The 19,797-nt window shown below is 34.9% G+C and overlaps 1 protein-coding gene across 8 annotated transcripts in view; it reads right to left on the bottom strand.

Moving 5' to 3' along the window:
• Window positions 1-19,797, bottom strand: part of CWC27 (CWC27 spliceosome associated cyclophilin) — a 130,828-nt gene that overhangs the window by 25,568 nt on the left and 85,463 nt on the right. For all 8 annotated transcript variants that reach the window (XR_010827930.1, XR_010827931.1, XR_010827932.1 and 5 more), the window contains exons 11-13: window positions 16,948-17,045; window positions 4,049-4,158; window positions 1,119-1,222 (exon numbers count right to left, since the gene is read on the bottom strand). Coding sequence is in view for 4 of the 8 variants with exons in the window: in XM_066988809.1 (XP_066844910.1) it covers window positions 1,119-1,222; window positions 4,049-4,158; window positions 16,948-17,045 (312 nt within the window). In the remaining 4 variants the exon portion in view is untranslated. The remainder of the gene's footprint in view (window positions 1-1,118; window positions 1,223-4,048; window positions 4,159-16,947; window positions 17,046-19,797) is intronic.

Genomic DNA, 19,797 nt, shown 5'->3' with positions numbered 1-19,797 from the left:
TCCTACTCCCAGGATCGGAGCCTTTAGGAAGATCATAAAGGTACATATGATGTATTTTTACTTACTCATTTTAAGTTATCTGAGATATAGAAATTCTGGGTGTTTTAAAAGACTTGCCAGGATAGTTGTTCAATTTTCTATTTTAGAGGTAGTTCTGTTGTAGCCGTGATAGCTTATGTGTACAACTAAGGAAAATGTTGTAGGCAGAGATATTATATTAGACCAACTGTATTGCCTGTCTTATAAAAAACACGACCAGTTTGTATAAAACATTTTCTAAAAAAACCCTTTTTTATAGCTATTTTATGAAAGCATTTTTTATTATCATTGAACAGCTTGCTGCCTAAGATTGCAGGATCACAATTTAAATCATACGGATTTTTCCCCTTCTCTACTTAATGTGGGTTCTTTGGATGAAAGACTAACATGAGTAAACACGGTACAGGTTGCTTCTTTGACCGTGGAGGTCACAACTTCTGCAGCACTTCATCAATTCCAGTGCTACCCTGCTTTGTTGGGGTCTCCCTCCATTTCAGGTGAGTCTGTCTTTATCTTATCCATCAGTCTTTAAAATACTTACCACTCCACAGTTTTTGTAGGACTTAAGACTATACAAGGCAAAACATTTCCTACTGTCCCGCATTGTTTTCCAGAGTACTAAAACAGTGTTTTAGCTGACTCCTGCTGCATCAACTCTTTTTACATCTGGTGTTTCTGCTACTCCTTAAATTTAGGCTTAACAGTAAGACCATGCCAGTGCAGTAGGGTTTCAGAAACACATAGAGAAGTTTAGCTAGAGGTGATAAACTGAGTAAATTCGAAGGCGGGAGATGGTGCTAACTCCTTTCATAACTTATTCCTGCTGGAGATAATTGGCACAGAAAGCATGCTATCTTCTTTCCTCATAATGATGTAATAAAGAAGAAATAAGGCAAAGAAACAAGTAACTAAATGAGCCACTAAAAAGTAAAATGGTAGTAAGAGGGATATGAAAGAAGGATTCATTAAATCGAAAAAAGAGACTGGTTTGTGAAACAATTGAAAAATGAAGTGTGTGATTATTCCTCACTCGAACCTGACCAGTAATAAACACAGAAATCCAAATCCATAAAACTTACCAGCCTTCATCATTATCTACTTCAGGTTCAGAAATCTCATTTTCAGGAGTTTCTTCAATTGCCTGGGTTAACTTTGATTTGAACCGGTCCAATAGTGCCAGTGTCTGAAATTAAATACATGGTTTTAAGGAAGTTACATAGATTTATAAATAACAGGTATATAAAACATCTTCAAACTATTATCATTTTGAGACACAGTACAATGAGATGGAAGAGAGAACTGTTCTATGAACTAAAAACAAACACTGCAGACAGAGACAAGCGAGAGAGTCAGAGACACCACAAATGAGAGCACCAATGGTGAGAGAGTGTGCAGTGCTGGGGGTACATATTTGAGAGCACTTGTTTGGCCATCTAATGAAATAAACATGCACATTTAAGGAAAAAAAATTGTGGTTATACTTACAGAATAGAAACCTCTGATTAAACAATACTGACCACTCACAACAAATTTTACTGTTTGAACCTGCCATTTTAATCTAGTAAAGCAAAACATTGCATAAATTACAGATGACTTATGTATTGAAGACCTAGCTTGGTTGATACTTACATACTTTTACATTGCTGATCTTTTTAATTTTGTACTGACATTAAAAAATTAAAAGCTTTAGACTTGAATACAATGAACCACCTTAACTTCTTCTACAGATACAGATCCTTATGCTACATACATTAAGCTCATACTAATTTATATTTGGTATTTTATTCTCCAGCTGACATTGCCCAGTCTTTCAGCTACAAAACGTCACTGGCTTTCAGGTGACATCTGAAGATCATATCACAGGTCTTGTTTCTGATCACTTGAGAGATGTTGATTACACAAGAATTGTATGCATAAGCTTTGCAATGGTAGAGGAGTCACAGGGCTCTTCATAAAAAGGGCAGACCATAAGAATAATTTGCACAACCCACAGCTTATTTCTTGCTGATATTTGAGACATTCCTGGAAAGGAAAGCGTCAGGGAATAAGTGCTTGACTGAATTTATGTGGTAAACTACATTTGATCTGTAGGTGATAGGTTGGCCACCTATGTTGTAAAACACCTCTGTATGGCTATTTAGTTTTGTTTGGTCAAGTTTTTCAAATTTAAAAGAATAAAAACTAAACAAGAATAGAAAACAGAAATAGGAAATACCAGAAGTGTTCACTGGAATCAAATTTCCTTCTGGGAGCAATCTTAACTTTAGGAGTTTCCTGGCTTTTGAATTCTTTCAAAAACACATTTTAACACTGCCAAAGGCAGGCTTTGGATTTTTTTTGTTGTTTGCATTTGTTTTCTTTATTTTCTGTTTAATCTTCTGTTTAAGATGGCAGAAAGGAAAATTTCTAGAATACTTGAGTCTGTGAATCATTCAAGTTCTGCAGTTTTACACGTTACTGCAGACAAACGCTTACAACATCTGAGAGAGCAAATCTCTGCTCAGGCCATCAGATGAAAACAAACTAACCCTTTTTACAAGAAATTGTGACCAACCAAAACCACATTCCTTGTGTCTTGCCTAATTTACTCTGGTGCCAGCATTTTTGTAAACAGACCTGTGAATAAAAATAATTTCAGTGTCTTAGAAGGCATTTTTGCAGTGAGTGATTAGATGCCATAAGGTGGATCATGTAACTTCATAAATTGACCCTTGCAAAATTATAAGGTCAGGATGTGCAATGTCTGGTGTTCTAGAGACACATACTTTCCCTATCTTCTCCTACTCTTGTACAGAGGACAGAAGATAGAACTGTACTGTAGGACCAGGTAGGAGGTTTGCAAGGCCAGAAGAGGCCCACCACAAATGAAATGGCATACAAAGAACTTGATTATTAATTGTTGAAGAGTCAATGAATCCTTGCTGAACAGATGATTAATTATTGTTGAATAGTTTCTAATGAGGCTACATAAATAAAAATTAAGATGACTGAAATATGTATTTCTGTCAACTTATCTTGTTTCCCTAGGATGTCCAGGACAGGGCTGATACAAATTCACTAGAAGTGGTTTTAAATTCCTTGATCCACTTTGCCAACCAATCTTTAGTACTCTTTAATTCAGAGTTAACAGACTTCTGAATGCACAAATTTTCCATAAAGTTCTTAGTTTAGAGCTAAATCAGCTTGCTGTAAGTATAAAGATTTGCCAGCCGCTGCTTTGAAGTTTTTAAGCCTCAAGTTTCCAATCTCTCTGACTTCAACATTTGAATACGAACATCTTTGTTAACTGAATTGACATGCACTTAAAAGACCCATGCATTTGACGCACCGCATAGATTTTACTTTAATGTTATTTCCCACTTCACAGGTAGTTTCACATATTTAACGGTTTCAAACTTGTCTTTTTAGAAAAAAAATACAAATATTTATGTCAAACTTTAATTTGCTTACATTTGCATACTGAAGTCTACATACATTTTGACTGCAAAATAATTTTTTTTTTCACTTCAAAATGCCCAATGAGATGGATGAATTTGATCTCTTTAAAACATTATCTGAAATGTAACACACATGTAAAAAATGTAACACACACAAATGTAAAAACAGCACTTTGGAGAGATGCCAAATACGCAAACTTCTGTCCCAGTGCTATCTTACAGCAAGCTGCAGAGCCAAGGAAAGCATTGTAGAGAAATGCAAACTCACGTAAACATCATCAAAGATACCTCTGTGTGGGTAGCTTTTCCTTCTGGAATATTTTAGTAACTAAACTGATGATACTTTCAAAAATACATAGAAACTTCATGTGTCAGTGTATCTGGGTAATCTATAGGTGATCAGAGAGTACACACTCATACAGGTATACTTATTTTTGCTTGGGAATAGCAAGATTCTTTTTATAGAAAAAGAAACATATGGGATTTTTAATCTTCATTTTTACACAAATGAAGAAAGAATAGTTTTCAGAACTCTTTCTGGAATCTTTTTCCCTAGTTTTTCAAACAATTACCTGATCTTCACGAGAAACGCCTTTCTTCGGCTGCTGCTTCCGCTTGTCTTCATATTTTCTCTTCTCCTGAAGGTATTCTTCAACAACACTATTTGGAGCAGGTTCCTCTTCTGAATAAGAAAACATATTTGATTAAACAAAATAAATTTATGTTTATAATTTAGTAGCATTTTGGAGAAGAGTTGTGACTTCTGAAATACCAAGCACAACACTTCCATAAAATGTTTCAGCTGTATTGCTTTCTCAGCAAATAGAATGATTTGCTACTTGCTGAAATTAAAAACAAAACACTGTATTGGGCAGACAATGAGTCCAAAAATTTTTGTTTCAATTTTATTTTACCACTGAGCCAGGGAAAGCAGGGTAACAGAAATAAATACTCTGATGGTAAGATGAGAAATAAGAACTTGCTGAAATTCCTTTAACAAGTTTACCGTCATTTCTGAACACTTTTCATGGAGCAGTCAAACTGGTATGTTGTATTAATGTTCTACAGCTATGGAAAAATTGCTAGTTTTTCTGTTTTGTAGGTTGAAAAAACTATAAATCAAACCCTTGATTTTTAGATGATAGCTGACAGCTACACAGAGATGATTTCTGTTTCCAAACTAAATTTCCCTCTCACTTCTTTTAAAGTTTTCTATAAAGTTCATAAATGCAGCATGTCATGATAAGAGGAAATAAATTTGTAGTAGGTGTATCTACATATCAAATATATTTGTTTACATATCCCTATAAATAGAATCTCTTACTTCTTTGTTATCCTAATTTATATGTTGCATGCATGTATTTGAAGAATAACTGGCAAAACATTTTAAACAAATATACAAAAAGCTGCTTTTTTCCCGTTTTCCTCTTGACAACTTGGATATAATGAAGAGCAGACAGAGAATTACTGATAAAAGCAAGAGAAAGAAAGAAATGTCATCTTCTATAAGGACCAAATAAGACAAATGCATATACACAGACATTTGGGGATGGTTAAACAGCTGAATGAATGAAATAAAATCTGCTATAAAATCTCATGCAGCATAATATTGGAGGAACTAAAGAGGATAACAAAGTACAGTATAAAACTACAAATCATAATGGCTCAGATTCATCTTTACCCTCTTTGTGTCAGACTTTTCTACTAATTACTAAAATATATTCTTAATTCAAGACCAACTCCTTGTGAACACTAGTTTTTGCATAAATGTGTGTATCAAATCAAACTTGTTGACTGTGCAGAAACAATATACTACCTTATATATACGTATATATATACTATATCGCTACATAAATTGAGACTAACTATTAGTGAAAATATTAGCTAAATACCTAAAAAGCCCATGAGCTTTCCTATAGAAAACAACCTTTCAGGTGACATTATCTAAAGGGGTGTTTTGAAAAGAATCCTGTCTACCCCATGGTAATTATAATTGTTCAGTTATGACAAGTGAAAAATGTGGGAAGAGTGTTCTTGAAAATACCAGTCTCAAACTGGCCATCAACATCACAATGCTGTGATCCAAACTTTAGTATACATATGCTGAAATTAAAGTTACGATTCTTAGTCACACGTCTTTTGACTAAGATTTTAGTTTAATCTAGTAGACCTCAAATATAATTCACATACATATAGCTTAAATTGGCCTGAAGTTGTGTGTTTGTGTATTTTTATCACCCTCATATGATTGTAACTTACTGTTAACACAAATAATTTAAATTTCAGTTTAAGCTTTCTCTTAAGATTATTGTTTCTTGGGTCTTTGTCTGTCATAATTTTTATAATCCTCAACTTCATTTTCTCTGCCTCCTAGGAAAGCCTTTTCACAAGTCAGACAAATGATAATGAGATCCACCTGAACTAACTTCAGAGTGAGTCAACCAAAACTGTTATGCACTTGTATGCATCCTATTTCTGTACCTTTCGTTACAAAGACTTAAAGACATGCTTGCATTATTCCATGAGGCCTTAGAACCTATTACTCCACGTTAAAAGCAAGTAACATAACAGGAAGGATTTTCAATAGCTGTTAAGACAATGGGTTTTTAACACATTTTACAACAACTCAAAACCATAAACACTATTTGTTAATATAAACAAAATATTCGGTTTTCATAAGGAGCGATTCTTTGAAAAAAATATTTTGTGTCTGCATGAACAAACTCAGGTAACTATCAAAGAAAAGAAAGTGTCTGGAAGAGAGCTGTTGGTTGAAAGTACCCTTTTAAAGCGTAAAATACTGTTTCAAAATGCAAAAGCAGATTGCATGGCTAATATTTCATTTCTGCTAGTCGGCATCCCACAGCCACTCCAAATCTTTCGTATTTGAGTTGAAAAAAGAGGAACCACAGCATTATAAATAGCCTACACCTTCACATCAAGCGTGGTAAACTTAGGACCCGCTTGTTGATCCAAAGTATAAAGATCATTACATCAGCTTTAATATATCTAAGCTCCAAACTCCTTAATCTAAGAGCAGAATCTAATTCAGATAAAATGGAATGAAACAACGACATGAAGGTGCTGCACTGAAATAACATAGAAATGTCTTATTTAAGTAGTATAGGATGCAGAAAATAGTAGTTTAAATTAGAGAGAATTTGCACATGTGCCCTACAGCCACCAAACCAGGACGTGTAAATTGCATCAGGCAAAGAAAGATTTTTTTCCTTAGTTTAAATAAAATTATGTGTATATTATATCATTAGGTTGCTCTGCCGGAGGGTAGAAAGTCCCTGCAGAGGGACCTGGACAAGATGGGTGGATGGGCAGAGCCAATGGGATGAGGTTCAACATGGCCAAGTGCTGGGTCCTGCACTTTGGCCGCAACAACCCCATGCAGCGCTACAGGCTTGGGGCAGAGTGGCTGGAAAGCTCTGCAGAGGAAAGGGATCTGGGGGTGTTAATCGAAGCTCACCTGAACATGAGCCAGCAGTGTGCCCAGGTGGCCAAGAAGGCCAGTGGCATCCTGGCTTGTATCAGGCATAGTGTAGCCAGCAGGACCAGGGAGGTGACTGTCCCCCTGTACTCAGCTGTGGTGAGGCCACACCTCGAGTACTGTGTTCAGCTTTGGGCCCCTCACTACAAGAAGGACATCGAGGCCCTGGAGTGTGTCCAGAGAAGGGCTACGAAGCTGGTGAAGGGCCTGGAACACAAGTCCTATGGGGAGCGGCTGACGGAAGTGGGGTTGTTTAGTCTGGAGAAGAGGAGGCTCAGGGGAGACCTTATTGTTCTCTACAACTCCCTGAAAGGAAGGTGTGGGGAGCTGGGGGTCGGCCTCTTCTTGCAGATAACTAGTGATAGGACTAGAGGGAATGGCCTCAAGTTGCTCCAGGGGAAATTTAGGTTGGAAATTAGGCGAAGTTTTTTCTCAGAAGGAGGAGTCAGGCATTGGGACAGGTTGCCCAGGGAGGTGGTGGAGTCACCGTCCCTGGGGGTGCTTAAGGAAAGTTTGGACATGGTGCGTAGTGACATGGTTTAGTGGGTGACATTGGTAGTAGGATGGTTGGACCAGATGATCTTGAAGGTCTTTTCCAACCTTAATGATTCTATGATTCTAGGGAAGGTTAGGGAAAACAAAAAGAAAAAAAACCACAACACTTTCTTTACTGAAAATACACTTCATTCTTAAGTATATTTCTAAATATAAATTAAATTACATATATAATACATAACATATATAATAATAATAGTGAAAATATATAATTTCTAAGTATATTGCTACTGTCCCTTAGCTAGCCTGAATTACCACCAAGAAACCCTTCATCTTACTGTGACATAAACTTCAGTATTTGTGTAATTTATATTTTTTTCAGATAGATTCTTCTATCCTGAAATATTCCTTTAAGGAATAACAGATGCCAACATGATGATGTAATCTAACCTAAAAGTTTGTTTTTGAGACATGGTTTCCAATGATAGCCTGAAACTAAGGATGAGATTCATAAGTTTTTAAACCAGAAACGAGATTGATTTAAAAAAAAATATAGAAGGGTTTATTTTTATCACACTTAAATTAGGAACAGTTCAAATGATGTCAGTTTCTAAATACAAAATAGCAAAAGTATAACAAAGACCCGAGAACTTGTTCTAAGGGTGTTGAACTGAATGCCAGTCTTCTAAGTTCAGAACAGGAAGTGGAGCAAAAGACAAAGCTTGGTAAAGAAGTTGTAAACTTCATTCCTACAGCACCTGGTAAATCAAATAGTGTAATAAACACTCAACAGAAGTTGCATCAGAAAACCTCCATTTCACAATCTGCAACTGAATTTTACCTTCCACTTTACAAAAAACAGTAAATATTTGTTCTAGGCCTGCTAACTGTGGTAGATAGGAAAAACACGATCCTTGTTTATGCTGACATTCGTTTCTCAGCTTGATGCTCACTTTCCAAGATTCAAATTCTGTCTTTACACTGCATAACACTGTCTTTACATGCACAACAGTCACTGATGTGCATGGTAAGGTACCAGTATTTTTCAGCCAAATCCTTTACTGACCGTATGCATACAATTTTCCACAGTATGAACTTTGGTTCTTTACAATTTTGTTATTTGTATCAGTGTTAAAAAAAACTTGTAATAACATCTGTCCTTGTAATAAAGGAGGCAGAACTCATGTAAGACCCAGAAATTTTATTCCCTTATTAAGGGAGAGATAATGAAGCTATGCATAAAATATTTGTTGGAATAAAAATCAGTTTTGTTTGCTGCAAGTATTACCAGAAACACACTGATCTTCAGAAGGGAAGAAATGGTATGTATTGCGACAGAGAAAAATGCATGTTGTTTCTTAAGGTTTAATGTCAGCACACCAACACACAAAAAACCCACCTTCCATACTGACAAGAACCAGTGAAAGAGTTTTGATATTTTTCCCTCGATAAGGTACAGCTAGTATGAAGATTTTTAGACAGCTAGGCATAAGTATCTTACATTACAAAACATTTCTGACAAAACTAATCCCATTAACTCTTGCATATAGCATTTAGAATGATTAGTTCATGCATAACCAAGGTAAGATAACAAGGAGAGTGCACAAAGCAATCAGAGGCAAATCAGTTAACATCTGACAGCATCTCAGCTGCCTTCACATTTAACTTGGATAAAACATTTTGTTTTTTAGAAGACCAGTTGGATGGAAATACAATAAATGCATGGTATAGCTAGACTAAATACCAAATGGGAGAAGAGAAAACTGAAAAACCCTGGCCAATTCCTTGTTTGAACTGAAAGTTATGACTGAATGTTTTTGTGCCTTAAAATACAAGGCCTAAAACACATTGGTTTTACAGCACTGAAATTTCAGCTTTTCAGAAGAAGTCAACTTACACTGCATTCTTCTGAAATAATGAATGAGATTCAAATCTTGATTTTTTTTCTTCCAGAAAATAGGACTTACAAAACAAAATCCTTATGAATTACAATAAAAATAAAAATAATTCTGATATTCCTTAATATTTCAGGAATTCAAATGGAATTCCTACCAGAAGTGATGGATGAAGAACACAAAGCCCATTTTTATAATTAAGACCTAAGACAGATAATACACGTCTTCCAGAACCCAGGAAGAATTTTTCTTCCAGCATTAAATAGTGTCTATGAAAAAATAACATTAATTTATTGTAAAGTAACATAAAAATATTCTGGAATATACAATATGAATTAATATTATTATGCTTGAAAGAATTCATAACATACTCTCCAGTATATTTCTGATAATAACTGTCTGATTTTACTTGTGATTTCCTTCACACCTTAAACTGTTATTCAGTTATTGTCATTACAGTTCTGGCCTTGTTAAAATACTGAAGAGCCACTGAAGATTACTACTGAAGTCAAAGTTGGCTTACAGTGAGGTTTTTGTCCTCTTTTCTTTAGCAAGCAGAGAAAGAAGAGGGAAAAGCATTTACTTTGGCAGAGAAGAGACAGAATATGGATGCTGCGTATTATTTTAGGACAGATAAAATGAGAAAAAATAGAAATGGAAATAGTGGAAGAAAACAAAAACGTTTGCAAAAGTGACATACTCAGGATGTACACTTTGATATATTGCAGATACACAGTATATACCATGAAATCTTAATATCTAACACATTTATGCCACAGAATTGCCAAACCAACAAAATTTGGATTTTGCAGTTTTCACAGTGTTTTCAAGGGTGCACGACTCTCTTAAAGTCTCAGACTTCAAGAAAGCATCTTGACAGGACTTAAGCAAATCTTTAAGTACCACTGACATTACCCAGCATTAAAAATAAAACAGAAATAAAACATAATCTCAAACTGGTATCCTTGCTAGCTTTGTAGAGTTTTCTAAACACTTCAAGCATTCAATTCTCTTACTACAATTAAAACCAAAGTAGAAAATACTTTGTGCCCCAGTAGGATTCTTACACTTAAGTGTTGTTTTTTATATTAGTTGTTAAGTTATTATTCTGTGACTTTTGTTTTCTTATGTGTGATAATTAAATTTTTTCATCTAAAGATTATCAGTTTACAAAAAATGTTCTAATAAGAAAAATTAAAATACTACTTTAAAACTATTTAAAACCAACATATGGTTAAAAAACAGATGGTATTTCTCTAAAGCAAATTTCAAGTATATTCACAGGTTTACACAATGAAACTTTTAAGTATATCTTTTTCAAATACTTGATTAAGTACTTCAAAATGCTGAAGTAATTCAGCACTCAAATTAAAATGTTTGATGTAATTTCTGGCATCAATGCAGCAAATGTCACATAAAAGAAAAACATCTTATTTAAAGTAAGGTCTTGACAGCAGTCTGGCATAGTCAACAATCTTATTCAAAGACTGGAAGGCTGGTTATAATCAAACATATAAGGGGGGAATTAGGGTTTTTTTTTTTTTTTAAATCTCCATTCTCTTGAAACAATGTAAACACTTAAATTTTCACCCCACAATCCTCTTTAATTAATCTAATGCTCTGAATTTGGAAAAAAAAAAAAAGTAGGCATAGTATGTAAAAAGAACAATTTAAAGATGTGATACCAATACTAATCTGCCGATGGATGTAAAATAGATGTGTCTTTTCACCATCCATTCATTAGCCAGTACCTTAATCTCAGTTTTAGCCTTAATCCTGCAAAAGGTCCAGTACAACCTAGGCCTCATTCTCATACTATTCTGTGCTCTTCAGTTAATTTCTACCCCTATGCTTGCAAATTTTGGCTGAGATGCAGTGTTTATTAATCAAGCAGAATACCATATTAATGCAGTTGCATAGCTTCTGAACTAGCATTTTTTTCCTAAAGAAGCCAGCTCAGAACATAGACAGACACTGTCTAAGTGTCTGCATCATCTGCATAGACATACCTGATCCAGCATGTCACAACTCATTCTCCATTCCACACTCCCCCGAGAGGACAGGGAAAAAACAGTGGAAAAATCTCTTGCTATGGTCACAGAATCATAGAACATCCCAAGTTGGAAGGGACCCACAAGGATCGAGTCCAACTCCTGGGTCCCCAAAGGACCAGTCATTCGCTCAGTCACTGCTTGACAGTAGACTGTTTTAAATATATGCAATTTCTTGTATGTAAACTAATGCAGAATAGGTAAACTTTTACACATTTGGTAGATAATCTTGCTCTTGAGAGCTCTACTTCGCTGATGAAAACTCAGGTTGATTAAAAATTCACCAAGCGAACTGAGATAAATGCTTTTAATTTGGGGGTAAAATTATTTGCTCAGGTACTACACTGTGTTTTACTGCTCTTAGATTTTATTCAAGCTAAGTATTTCAAGATTCTTTTGTGCTATCCTTAAGTTGTAAATGGTTGTTTACAGTAAAGTATCTTTCTTAATTCCTTGTATTTACCATTGTAAATACTTAAGATTCCACAACAGCCTACCTAAACTCCATACATCTTTGAATTTCTCCTAATGAATTAATCTTGTCTTCTGTTATTTTCTTTTTCCATTTGTATCCAATTGCTCCACATTTTTTTGGTGGTACGATACTTGGAACCAAGTGCAATAATATAACTGTGCTTTTACAATTAATGCCTCTGTAGCAACAAGTACACAATCACAGCTGCATCACACACAAATTCATGTTCATTTTTTTTTCTAGTATAAACCTGAAACGGTTTACACCACTATGGTTCTCCCAATTTATTAAACTTGTAAAATTATTTTTCTTTAAAGAAATATTAAAACTCCAATATGACTCTCAATTTTCAGTGACATTTTTCACATATTTTTCCCCTTCCCTAATCTAGTACTTCCTGTACTAAAATCTATTAGTTAGTGACATTCACTTTTGTTTGTTGATGATTAACAAATCAGTTTTCTAATAATGTTTTCCCATAGTCATAGGATCCAGTGTGAATACTCAACCCTGTTTTAATTTAATACACACCATCCATAAATTACGATTGAGATGATGTTACACAGAACAAAGTTTTATTTTAAGATATTACATCATGCTAGTATTATAAAAACGTACAAACAACTCCAATTGTTTCCACAATTAATATAATTAAGCAAGTTTAGAGGTCTTTGCTCAATGAAATCACACTTCTTAAATTACTATTACAATATCACTGCAAGACAGTAGCATTAGGTTTGCAGTCACAGGCTCGTACTTAGATTTCTAACATAAATTCAAAATTTTAACCAGCATCTTCTTTAAAACTGATGCTTTAGAACTCAAATGTTCTAAAAGACTTTAGAGATAATGTGAGTATTTGGCTAGAGTGAAAATGGAAAACTTCAGAAAACTGCTTTTAGCTCCAGGATGAAAACAGAAGTTTTCTTTTACATAAAGACTCAGGCAGACTGAAACATTTTTTAAAATTCAGAGAGGTAGATCTGAATCACTTTGTGTCTTCAGGCCACCTGTATTTGTAATGATGAAACTCATGAAAAACAGAAAAACCTTGGCTATTTCAATTTTAGCAAATAACACTGTGAAACAGGAACCAAACAGTTTTGCTGAGGCCCTGATCAGCTCAATATATACTCTTTGGACTGTTCCATTTTGGACTACCAGTTGGAACTCATCAGGTGTGCTCCTGGAACACAACTTCCATTGTGGCAACATCCAAAAGCACACATCTGGTCTGCGGTAAAGACACTAATGTAGATCTGCGTTTTAGCTAATATTCCTATTAAAATTTCAACTCTTCCCTGCTGCTCTTGAAGTACACAACATCTTTCATCTATTACCAGAAACTTACATATCACATAACTGTACTTGTTCTTTCCATACAGATTATAAGTTTTGTATGACTCAAGTGACAACAAATTGATAGGCATGTGAATAACATCTAAAGAATGATTTTTAAAAAGCAGTGGGTAGACTATGGAAGTGAAAATTGGCCATTTTAAACTCCTCTTCAAGACCATATCAAGCATGTTTGATCAGTCTCGTTTGAGTCTCATTACGAGTCTCTAATGAGTCTCATTTACTTTTTTGGTGTGCATTTTGTAACAGCAGTTTCTCTACCATCAGAAATATTTACTTCCTTTGATCATATGGTGAATTACATTTCTTTGTGTAACACTTCATCAAAAAAGGAAACATCATTAGGATATTGACCTGCTTGTTTCAGGATGTAGATAAAATAACTCACTGGAGTACCAGTATAAGCTATTTGAAAAGAAAGCAAAAAAACAAAGGACAGTAATACTTACTCAATAATTTTGGCAGACCTACAACCAAGAGTTTAACTACCTGATTTAAACAGTGATGGTAAACACAATACCTTCCGTTGTGCTTCCACCTAACTACCATCACTGTTAGCAAGATGCTTAGCTTCTCCTCCCCCACAAAACCCTCTTCCAAGTCACATCTTATATTTCTTTTGATTTATTAAGAAGATGTTCTTCACAGAATCTAGAAAAACAGAACATCTAAGCCCATCCCACCCACAAGAGAGGCTCAACCTTTTTTAAACTAGTCTTAAGAAGTATTTGCCTAATCTTCTGTTGCAGAGTTCCACTCTGTAGGTCATCTAGTCCAATAGAAGTTTTCCCTAACATTTAACCTAAATCCCTTTAGCTGTAATTGAAACTTATTATCTCTTGTCTTCTCCACAGAAATTACAAAGAATAATTTCCTCTCCATGGTAGCCTTTAACATTCTTGAAGGTATTTAATATGGCTTCCTTTACAAAGTCATCTCTGCTCTAAACTAAACAGCCACTCTTCCTACAATGTTCAAATGTTATGCTTTCCAGATCATCAGTCACTGATGTTACTCTCTTCTGTGTTCCTATAATAAGTCTCAATAACTTTTTTTCCAAGTGGAATGGCCAAAACTGAGCAATATATTAGAGATGAAGACCTGCTCAGATCGAACAATGAGTCTGCCTTGCATACAACATGCTACTTTATACATGTCTTTTTTTGAGTCTTTTTCAATAGCATGGCACTATATGTATTAGATTTTAAGTTGCATAAGCGCTACCTAACATCTTGAATTTATACAACTGATCATTTCTAAGAGAGATACAAACCACTTACTATCGTTTTTTTTCCACCAGACCTCCCCCTTTCCTAAGCACATATTCCATTTACCTTGACATGGTTTTAATCTTCTATGAACTGATTAATCCAATACAAAATTGGAACAAAAAAGGAACACCTTTTTTCCAACTTAACAAACCAAATCATGTCAGTAAAAGCTTCAACACAGACCAGGGCTAGTGCAAGGGAGGACAGCTCTTCAATTTGACTACTGCATGTGAAAATACATACTTAGTGCTTAAATTTGCATTTTTCTTATTTCCTTATTTCTTATTTTCTCATTTTTCTTATAAATTTGCATTTTTCTGATTTTCCTTTTGTCTTCCCCTTCCCTGACCAATATATTTTTTTAGTCCAGAAAATTTAATAAAGGTAATCTGCTGTCTTCTCCAGATCACTAATGAACAGATTCCTGGGAATCCTGCTTTCCAGTTTGATTACAATTCTCTTTAAGAATTCTTTTAATATTTTATTAAAGTTAATGTCTCTGGGACTGCTTGAGCCAACTCTGATATGCTTCACTGAATTCCATCAAGTTTGAATGATTTTAATGCACCTAATTTATCTAAGCAGTCTCTAGTTTGTTTGTTCTGTACATGAATACTTCCTTTATGTCACTGATCACATGTAACCATATGAACAAAGCTGACTGCTATGCTAAAGACTGAATTAAAACAAGCATTCAAGCTTAGTTCCTTTTTGTTTTGCCAAAGAAAACCAACTCTTTTCTTGCTTATTCTTCTCCTGTTACTGTATTTTCATTAATCATTTTGCCCTTCGCTATTTGCATCTCATTTAACATCTTCTTCATTTTGTCTTCAATTTTAGAACATGTTTATTTTCATACTTTTCAGTTAGGTACTCCAAGAACCTGCTGAATGGTTTCTTTCCTGCTATATATCTTTTTCAACAGGTACTGGAACAGACAAATACTTATGCTTTGACAGCACTCACAAAAAGGAAAACAAGAACTATTTTTACCATTAATTCTTACCTATAGCTCTTCAACAGGTTAATCTCCTACCTGCTATTTAATTCAATGAAATAAAAAAAACAACACACACACAACAACGCCCCCCCCCAAACAGCTGATACATAAAGCTCCCATTTCTTCTTCCCCCACCCCCTACCTGTCCTTGAATAAAAGGTATCCTTCAATATTGTACCATAGTTGTATCTACCAGTGGTATCCAAGTATTAATTTAGTCTGTCACTGTAAAGTGGATTTCCTCAAATTATTCTACAGTAAGTCCTCTGACGTAACTGGCACCGGAACAGGGATAATGTTAAAGCAATGGTATTACAATTGCCATACATGGCACTACTCTTTATCATTTATCATATATGTACATAAGAACTACTCTCTTTTCTACACTTCCACTTGCAGTTCCTTTTTTAACGTGTCCAATGACTGCATTCAGTGTCTTGCCAACAACAGCTTATATTCATTTAGTGACAGTATGATTCCTAGAAGCTTTTCAGAGCCACTACTTTGTATAATATGGTGACAGACTTCATATACAAGTTCCAGATACTGCATTTTTTTAATTTGCCAAACTGGTTATTGATCAAGTTCAGAGATTCAAGAGAATCCGTGACATTTTCTAACAATTGTTATGATTTCTACTTTCTAATTTGTATAAAAAATGATATGATAAATGATAGAGTAGAGTAATGGAAATTTTTCTGGCAATGACTTTATATTTTCTTTCAGATTTTTTATGTTGTTTGAGAACTGGACTAAGAACCCACTCCAGAAATGTGTCTAGCAACTCCAGAGTACTTAAAAGCCTGTCTTTTTTTTTTTCTGTTCAGCTAACGAAGTGTTAAATCCTTATGCACTAAAAATGCAGTTTACTTAACAATTTGTGTGCATTTAGTAAGAAATTGAATACAAAATTATTCTGATAAAAAGTGGGCATCTGAAGATCCCATTTTGCTAAGGTTTACGAAGAACAAACATGCAACCAACTTCTTGATTTTAAGTTCCCCTGGTATCATTCAGAAGAGGTGTAGAAGTTTGAAGTCAATACCTTTGAGTTCAGAGTTAATCATGTGTACCTTTAAGTACCTTTCCAAGTTGGACACTTAGGAATACTTTCCACTTTGGAGGTCAGAATAGGTAGGTCCCCATTAAAGAATTAAATCAATTATTTGAAAAAAAATTATTTCAAATACAGAAGCCTGCCCAACTATACATATGTAACTGAAGAACATTTGAAAGAACAAATGCCACCTGTCTAATTTATTTATATACTAGCATCCTTTCATTCTTAAGGAAAACTAATTTTCTGGGAAAAAAAACCCACAACATTTCAACAATATATCCATCTGAAACACAAAACTACTAAACAACTTTAAAATTGTATTGTTAACTGGAAATCCACACAACACCTGCTATATTATACTCTTACCTTCCTTTTCTTTGGGTTTTAAAGCTTGCTCTTCTTTTTTTTGCTTTGCCTCCAGCAGTTCACGTTTCAGCTGTCGTGCTTCTTTCCGTAGCTCCTCACTGCAAAGGGAAAAATATTTACAAAAATTTAATCTTTTAGGAATGTAAAGCCACTCAGGAGAAACAGAATCAAAATTAATGGGCAGTAAATCTCTGATATAAACAAAGAGAATGTACTGACTCACTGATGCTAGGAAGATGGCTTAAAAATCAATTAGAACCTAGAAAAGTTCATATTTTCATTAGCAAAGACAACAAAAGAACATAACAGATGACTTATTTTAAGAGCCCATTAGAAATATGTCAAGGATATGAATAATAAAACAAAGAACTCCCATCTGTATTTTTAATTTAATATTGTAATATTTAGCTATAAGAACCACACAAAGAGATTTTGAAAGAGAGGCAGTGCCAAATAAATATTACATGTATTCTCTAATTCAGTTTCCTGAAGTAATAAATTCTAGCATCCTGGGTTTCTTAGGTGGACAGACAATGTAGTTGCTATATAACGAAGACATGACAAGTATGTACGGAAAAAATATTACATATGAAAATTAATTTAGTTTTAAAATGTTACAACAAATAACCAGAAATAACTAGAAAGAAGAAACCAAAAGTTTGCAAGACTGTGTATTAACATCAAATACAATGTCTGTCTTCACTGAATCACAAGATAGCTGAGTTTGGAATGGATGTCTGAACACCATCCAGTCCAAGTAACCTCCTCAAAGCAGGGCCAATCAGAGCAAGCTGCTTAGGGCGCTGTCCAGTCAGGACTTCAAATATCCAGAGATGGAGTCTCCACAACCTCTCTGGGTAGCCTGTTCCACTGCTTGACCACCCTAATGTGAAAAAGCTTTTTTTGTCTGTTTAAACGGAATTTCTTGAATTTCAGTTCATATCTATTTGTGCCGATCTAACGGTTACCAGTATTAAAGAAGTGGTAACTGCTTCACGTTTTTCTGTGTCAGAATCTGTATTTTCCACTTTTTACAAAACGTAAGTTTTGACTTATTTAGTATTCAAAGTCAGTGCATTACAAAAATAGCTACAGTGCAGGAATATGCCATGCAAGCACCTTCCTGCAGCTCTGTTACCACAATGTTACTTTCCTTAAGCAAAGACTTGGAATTATGGGATGATGACGTCTTTCAAATTTTATTTTCATTTGTGTATGTACAAAGACAGAGCTTGTGAAAAGTACTAGAAAAAGAAGTCTGACTTTGCAAAGGTACTCAAAAAATCAACCACAGCAGTAAATCTTAATTTTCAATTGGCAGAAACGATACTGAGGAAGATTAACAACTTTTACATGAGAATACAGTTCTACTTTTCTATCGTGATTTAAAAAAACCAAGACAAAAACCAAGGGAAGTGTTAGGAGACTTTTTTAACCCAAATAACTTCCTAACATTTATATAAATTTTGGATAATGCAGTAAGCAAGCTGTATCACTACACCAATCTAGTATATTACAAGAACGTATTTCTTACAGAATTCTGGCAAAATAACATACATATCAATTAAAGTTACACATCTGAAATATTTATAGCGATAAAAGTTAAAAAGATGCATTCAGTTCTCATTAAAAGTGGCAGCAAAAACCTTGTGAAGATATTCCAGGTGCCTGGGAACTATAGGACTTTCTTCTCTAGATTTCCAAAGTACGCTGCCAGGTACAATACAACTCTGCTCTTTCTTCCTCCTGGAAGAAACTAATTCTTCTTTGCAACTCGGCAAGAGTGGGTTACAAATGGCACTTAGAATACAACAGTCCAGCACATCAAAAGGCTTTCTGTAAGAGGGACGCACTCTCAGTTATCTTAAAGTACTGCGGAATTAAGAAGAAGAACCTGTCTCCTGATAACTATTCAGCCTTCCTCTCCCTCTTTTGTTTTTCCAGTGGAAAGAGGTTTCTGTAAAGAACACAGAAGGTCTTAATTCCTTGAGAGCCTAATTATAAAGTAATTTTTCAAGCTCCCTCTATGATCAGTACTAGGTCAAAATAGGACTTTGATATTTGGCTTCAAGAGTACAGACTCTAAACTTCCTACATTTTTTATTCCTAGGGTCACTTCACAAAGTTAGGTAGGTGAGAAAGGCAATTCAAAAAACCTACATGCTAAGGAGGAAGCCCCAAGAACTGATTAATTGGAAAGCCAGAAGCCAGACTTACTGGTGGAGAATGCGAAATAACTAACTTCTTGAAATGGAAAACCATGAAATTGATGAAGTACAGCATAATCAAAATAAGGGACTACAAATCAGCCTGTACCTGTACCCTTCATATTTGAAGCACAGGTCCTTGTGTGCAGTAAATTTGCTGACATTTTATATACCTTAGCTTTTCTCAGCTTGTAGGCACTGCACTGTTGCCTCTTGTCACTGGAAAGTTTCTGTCACTACAGAGGCATAGCTGTGTGTCTGGTACAGGCTCTTCTCACTGCCTTCTTGGTCCCACTGTTATGCTACAGACTCTTCTCTTGCTCTCACTCATTATTCTTCCTCTTCTTCCCCCTTCCTGTAGTCTGGAATATTTCCTCCCTCCCTCAGCACAGACTTCCAAAACAGGTGCAATCACCTCCCCAGACTACTCATCCCCTCATCCATAAATGGAATGCAACAAAATAAAACATAACTTCATTTTTGCTTCCTGAAGTGGCAGTACAAGCGTTACATACAAATCATTTCCTTCCTGAATTTCATTTTTTGAAATTTTTGAAATGCAACTCATTCTTTAAAAATTCCAATCTTTTATCTCCATATTTTGCAAAGAACACTTCAGTAAAATTGCTTAAGTACCAAGCTG

The sequence above is a fragment of the Anser cygnoides genome, chromosome Z (assembly GCF_040182565.1).
Source record: "Anser cygnoides isolate HZ-2024a breed goose chromosome Z, Taihu_goose_T2T_genome, whole genome shotgun sequence".
In the NCBI taxonomy this organism is placed as follows: Eukaryota; Metazoa; Chordata; class Aves; order Anseriformes; family Anatidae; genus Anser; species Anser cygnoides.
The sequence above is the reverse complement of the archived record's forward strand: the minus strand, read 5'-3'. Positions and strand labels throughout refer to the sequence as shown.